We start from the raw sequence: 6797 nt of genomic DNA, 5'->3' as shown, positions 1-6797 counted from the left end.
AAAGCAAGAAAAAGCGGATGGAAAACCCAAAAAAAATAAATGATGAAAAGCAAGAAAAAACTCCATCTTGGTCCCCCTCTCTTCTGTCCAAGACTATAGAAACAGTCTTACCTTACATTCCCTCCCCGATAAAAAAGTGTCTTACACAGTGACGAATTTAGAATTTTCGTTCAGAGAGTTCGAAAAATAAAAGTATAAACATGTAAATAAGCCTTTAGAAATAGAAACCTTGAATTTTTTCGAGTTTAAAACCACACTTTTAGCATGTTTTTTAAAAATAATTTTTTTGCTTTATATATACCGTATAATTTTGATCATTAAATCCCCTAAAAACAACATAAATTCGCCCTTAATCTCACCTACGATCTACTAAAGAAATAATAAAAAATAGATTGTGACTTAGATCGATCCATTTACACCGAAGAATATTTCAAAATACTTTGGAAAAATATCATCCTATAAATACTAGGACCAAACACAATCACACACAAAGAAAAATGAAGCCCTCCTCTATAGTTTCCATTCTCTCTTTTTCCCTCTTCTTTCTCTCTCAAATCTCTCCATCTCTTTCAGCTGAAAGATGTCACCCAAATGACAAAAAAGCCCTCCTAGAATTCAAAAAAGCTCTAGGTAATCCTGATGATTTGGGTAATTGGAATCCCAAAACTGATTGCTGCATTGACTGGTACGGACCTACTCTCGAATGCGATGAAAAATCGAATCGGATTAATCTCATCGACTTCTCCAAAATGAATCTCTCTGGATATCTCTCTCCCGCCATCGGAGATCTCACATACCTTACGAAATTCAGTATCCACAATGTACGTAATCTCACCGGTCCAATTCCATCAACAATTGTTAAGCTCACGAATCTCATTTTCTTCAGAATTAGTGAATCGGACATTTCAGGACCAGTACCTGAAGTCCTTAGTCGATTGAAAAGCTTAACGTACATTAATCTGTCGTATAATAAGCTTGTTGGAACTATCCCAGCCTCGCTATCACAACTTCCATATTTGGAATTTTTACGATTAGATAGGAACAAATTAACTGGACCAATACCGGAGTCATTTGGCAAATTAGCTCCCAATTTAACGTATCTTTACCTTGGGCATAACCAACTTACAGGGATTGTACCAACTTCATTTGCTGGGTGGAGTTTTGACACAATTGATCTGTCAAGGAACATGCTTGAAGGGGATATTTCGTTTTTGTTTGGTAAAGATAAGACGACGTATGAAATGTTATTGGATCGGAATAAATTTGAATTCGATATGTCAAAATTGACGTTTGGGAAGGGGTTATGGAGGTTGGAATTGAGTCATAACAAGATTTATGGGAGTATACCGAAAATCATATCGAAGAATCCGTGGCAAATTTTGAACGTGAGTTATAATAGACTTTGTGGAAAGATTCCAAAGGGTGAGAATATGCAGAAATTTGAGATATATGAGTATTTTCATAACAAATGCTTGTGTGGTGCTCCGTTGCGGCCTTGTAAATGATCATCACGAGCGGATAATATAAGTTATGCATCTATTTATGTATTTCAACTTCTCTTGATGAATAATTGAGTGAGTAAACTTAAGGCATAATAATGTATGAATGTTAGTTATCCTTTTTTTAGTAACTTCTCGATGGACCATTAATTTTTGACTCTCTTGCTAAGCAAATGATTAACCATGAAAATAGAAAATAAAAATAAAATATAGAATTCACAGCATTAAATATCATGAGCTAACTTTGATCTTTTGATATATGCTATCAGAATCATCTCATCACGATAAAATTTGTATACTGAAAATGATATTATTATTATTGTTATTATATCGCAAATTACAAAATATACACCCATTGTGTCTTAACTATTATTCCTAGAGTCTTCAAGTGGTTTGGATGATCTGATTTCCATGATACCAACCAAACAGAGTGTCAAGAAGTGATTAAAATGAGGTCCAACTCCTAAATCATATCACTTTTGACATTATCATATTCACACGCATTATAAGGTCCACAAAACTTCTCTACATTACTCTAGTCTAGTGCAAATTCTTCTACTTTTTGGCATCCTTTATAACTTTCAATGTGATTGGGTTCAGGGGCGTAGCTATCCTTTGGTTATCGTATTCAATTGGACATCCTTTATCAAAAAAATTACACTGTGTTCATAAGTAAAATAATTATATGATTAAATAACATATTTTGGACATTTTAAAAAAATAATTAATTTTTCTAGCTTAGTGATTTCAGTCGTTCAACTCTTACTATGTTCTTTGCAACTTGTAGTGTGCGGGTTCGATTCTCGTTAATTGACTTTGATTTTTTCTTTTTATTAAAAATTTAAATAAAATTTAAAAATAATTATTTAATTTAAAGTTAATAAGCAAATCCTATTTATTTGTTCCATAAAATTACTAAAAGTGAAAATAGTTTATAAATATTCGTTTTTAATATAACTCGTTTGATTCTATTCTTTATTTTTCATTTTTCGTTGTTGGTCATTAGAGGTTTATGAAAACTTGAAACATAAAAGTGATTTCACTCTAAATTGAAATATCTCTCCTTTTCTTTGTTGTTTCATTTCCTATCAGATAAACGTAAACATTAAAGCTAAATATTATGTAGTTTGATTTAAAAATTTTGGTATATTTAAAATTTAAAAAATTAATCACTAATGTTATGTAGTTTGATTTACAAAATTTAAGTACACATAGTCTTTAAATTATATTACGAGCTATGATATTTTTGGACACCCTTCATAAAATTCATGACTACGCCACTGATTGGGTTGGACAACTATTTTGTACTCCCCATGTTCCTTTTTATATGTAATTTTTTTACTATAAATTGGTTCATAATATTTGTCCGTTCATAAAGTCAATACATCAATTATCATATTCATTCCTTTTTTTATTCTTGTAAGTTATTCACCTTGAAAATATTCATTTGAGCAGCTTAAAAAGTTTAAGTAAATAATTCATGTTCATTGGTTAAATAATGGGAAACTTGCCTAAATATGCTATAGTAAATTTTTTTTTAGCATTTATAGCAATAATTTTTTTTTCACTTGATCACTTTTAATTTATTTATAATATAAATTTTATACATATTACAAAGAACAATTTATTATTCACATATAGTACAAGTTTTAATGATGGATAATACATTTATTGCACATTTTAATACACTTATAATACAATGTGTCAAATTTTTACCAAACAAACATAATATATTTCAAAAAACAATTATAATTCATACATATTACATATATAATTCACTTTTAATACATATTGCAGATTTAACATAGTATTGCTATAAATGGTAATAAATAAAAAGTATCGCTAAAATCAGTAATTATTTATTAAAATATACCAATTCATGTAATTTTTCCTTAAATAAATCAATTAATCAAAATAAATTGAGTATTCAAATTCAATAATTGAAAACTTGAGTTCCAAAAAAATTAAATAAGGATAGAATAGGAAATTTACTTAATTTCTTAAGGGCAAATTTTATATATAGCAAACAAAAAATTGATAATTGTAGGCTATAGCAAATTATTCAAAATTGCGTTCTGTAGCAAATTAAAAGTTTGCTACGGGTGACTTTTTGTGTATAATAGTTAACAAATATCTTCCTTTTATACAGTTCAATTTTTTTTTAAAAATAGGCGGCAGATAAATAAGAAAAAGATCCCATAATTCACGCGAACTCAGTTTTAGTTTCATTCTCTCTTCTTCTCCTTCGCTCGTAATAGCTCCATTATAGACAATTCAAAAAATTGATCAAGCTATTGAAGTAGATAAATTATACACTTATACACACAATTGTATAATGAGACAATAAATTAGGCAGTATAAGATATGAATATAAAGCAGATATTAAGATATTATACATTTATACAAGAACAATTGTATAAGTACAGAAACAAATACAAGAATTTATTATACATTTATACAAATAGTATTGTATAAGGCATGAATCAACAGAAACACAAAAACATATACTAATATAGATTATACATTTATACAACTACAATTGTATAAGCACATAAACATATACAAAAATTTATTATACATTTTATACAAACAGTATTATATAAGGCATGAATCAACAGAAACACAAAAACATATACTAATATAGATTATACATTTATGCAATTACAGTTGTATAAGACATGAATCAACACAAAAACAAAACATATAATATAAAATCTAAATATATACATGAACAATGATTATACAGATACCTTATGATGCTCGATTGACCCAGAACCAACAGCTTCATTTTTATCATTATGAACGGTATAAATATCAGCTTTATGTTTCCTTTTCTTACTTGACCCAGTAACAACATCGTCAGGATTCTTCACACCTCCCTCAACAAATCTACTTGGGTCATTATTGAATTTGGATCTAATCTCTTGAATGATAGTAGATTTAGATAACAAACCTGAAATCTCCCCAAATTCCTGAGTTAGACCCAATGAAAATGATGGGTGTTCAACATCAATTTCAACATGCAATGGTATACCTCTTGTGAATCTTTTCTATGGAGAGGGCATCCATTGATTGAACCAAAATTCTGAAGGAATTAACAAGTGAAGTGAAAAGGTAGTATTAAGAAATTCAAAAAAAAATGAACAAAAATTGATAATGTGAGATGAGTTTTAGGTAGTACTCTGAAATTTTTGAAATAGTTTGAAAAAATGCAATGACGTGCGTGATAGAAGAAACTGGTAGTTTGAAATTGCAATTATGGAAAAAATTGTGGAGAAATTTTTTCTAGAAGAAGAAATTGTATAAAAAGCGCAGAAAGAGGAAAAAAGAGGATTTTGTTTTGGGGATCTTCTTTTATACAAAATGGTGGGACCTGGCATAGCAAACTTACGGAGAATTTGTCCTTTAAAGAAAATAATTGAAAGGGGGTTTATTTGATTTATTTACCTTCCTTTGTTTGTCATTCTCCACAATTTTTTCATTTCTTAATGTATGTAAAATCCAAAATGATGACATATAAATAGAAACGAAGAAAGTAATATTTTTACTGGTAATTAATAAAACAAGTTAGTTACCTTAAAAAATAAGATTAAGAATAAAATCATCAGGGGCAGAGCTATGATCTGACCAACCTTCATCGGAAATTTTTTTTCCGAATATATATACTAAATATCAATTTTTTTAGACATATATTAACAGTTGAACAACCTTGACACAATAAAAGTTGGTAGCCTAGTGGTTAAGGCTGTTTAAAAATACCTTTAAGTCTCGAGTTTGAGCCCCACTGTGACAATTTTTTGAAATTTGAAATTTTTTTATAATTCCATTTTCTTCTCTTAGAAAAGGCAAAACTCAGCCCGTGTTTAATCCCAGGCTTAAACATTTCGCTTTTTTTTTTTATATTTATTTCGTTTTTACTCTTAAGAAAAAGTACAAAATTTACCCTTTTTAAGTAAAGAAAATAAAAGGTCTATTTTTTACTTCTTATTTTTTTTAAAAAAAATAGATTCATAGTTGTCATTTCCTTTTAGTTTGTTGTCATCTTCCTTTTCCAAAAACTCTTTACCTTTCTCTCTTCTCAACTTTCATCGGGGGTGGAGGAGAAGCCTATTAAAGGGTGGTCTGGTGAACACATAGTCAAGTGGTTGGTATAATCATTTATCTCATGGAGGTTGTCACGACCCAAATAGGGCCGCAACTGGCACCCACACTTACCCTCCTATGTGAGCGAACCAACCAATCTAAACCTTAACATTTCAATATAATATCAACAGAAAGTAATGCGGAAGACTTAAACTCATTAATAAAAACCAATTCAATAACTTCTAAAAAATCAACTATTATTATCCCCAAAATCTGGAAGTCTTCATCACAAGAACATCTATCCTCAAATTACTAAAGCTAAGGGTATCTAGAAAGCTAGAATAAATAAAAAGCTAGTCCATGCCGGAACTTCAAGGCATCGAGACATGAAGAAGAAGATCCAGTCCAAGCTAAAAGCATTAGCTCACCCTGAAATCCGGTGTAATGAAGACTGGCTAGAGTTGCGATTGAGTTGAAGACGACGGCACGTTTGCTGCACTCCACAAATAACAAGGAAAGAAACATACAAGTAGGGGTCAGTACAAAACACGGGTACTGAGTAGATATCATCGGCCAACTCAAAATAGAAAACAATATGCATCAAATAATATCATAAATCAACTACAATACTCAATCTGCAGCAACAACAAGTACTATGATCGTTAATAAGTACCGTCAAGTTCACACATGAGGACTCAAGCCTCCATATCATACTCATTTGGGAATTAGGTTCATTAGATTGAGTATATTAACATCTTTCAAGATTCATCACCTTTGTTCCTGTGTCGGTACGTGACACTCCGCTCCCCTACTACTACGTATCGGAACGTGACACTCTGATCCCCTAGTTCTACGTGTCGATTCGTGACACCCGATCTCCTAATTCTACGTGTCGGTTCGTGACACCCGATTCCCTAATTTTACGTGTCGGTTCGTGACACCCGATCCCCTAATTCTACGTGTCGGTTCGTGACACCCGATCCCCTAATTCTACGTGTCGGTTCGTGACACCCGATCCCCTAATTCTACGTGTCGGTTCGTGACACCCGATCCCCTAATTCTACGTGTCGGTTCGTGACACCCGATCCCCTAATTCTACGTGTCGGTTCGTGACACCCGCTTCACAAATCTCATTCTATTAATTCATCAATCCTTCTTTTATACCAAGGCATCATCAATCTCATTACTTTAGTTCATCAAGCCTTCTTTTATACT

General features: G+C 31.2%; 1 protein-coding gene across 1 annotated transcript; it reads left to right on the top strand.

Moving 5' to 3' along the window:
* The first annotated feature begins 272 nt into the window (after positions 1–272).
* On the top strand, positions 273–1630 carry LOC101249847 (polygalacturonase inhibitor). Its single transcript, XM_004246280.5, has one exon. It carries the CDS (start codon positions 498–500, stop codon positions 1503–1505), a length of 1008 nt encoding a protein of 335 aa, XP_004246328.2. The 5' UTR covers positions 273–497; the 3' UTR covers positions 1506–1630.
* The last annotated feature ends 5167 nt before the right edge of the window (positions 1631–6797 follow it).

Source organism: Solanum lycopersicum, chromosome 9, assembly GCF_036512215.1.
Source record: "Solanum lycopersicum chromosome 9, SLM_r2.1".
In the NCBI taxonomy this organism is placed as follows: domain Eukaryota; kingdom Viridiplantae; phylum Streptophyta; class Magnoliopsida; order Solanales; family Solanaceae; genus Solanum; species Solanum lycopersicum.
The sequence above is the reverse complement of the archived record's forward strand: the minus strand, read 5'-3'. Positions and strand labels throughout refer to the sequence as shown.

What these genes read in the sequence shown, in the direction of transcription:
- LOC101249847 (XM_004246280.5), top strand. Translation starts at nt 498, where the DNA reads ATGAAGCCCTCCTCTATAGTTTCCATTCTCTCTTTTTCCCTCTTCTTT.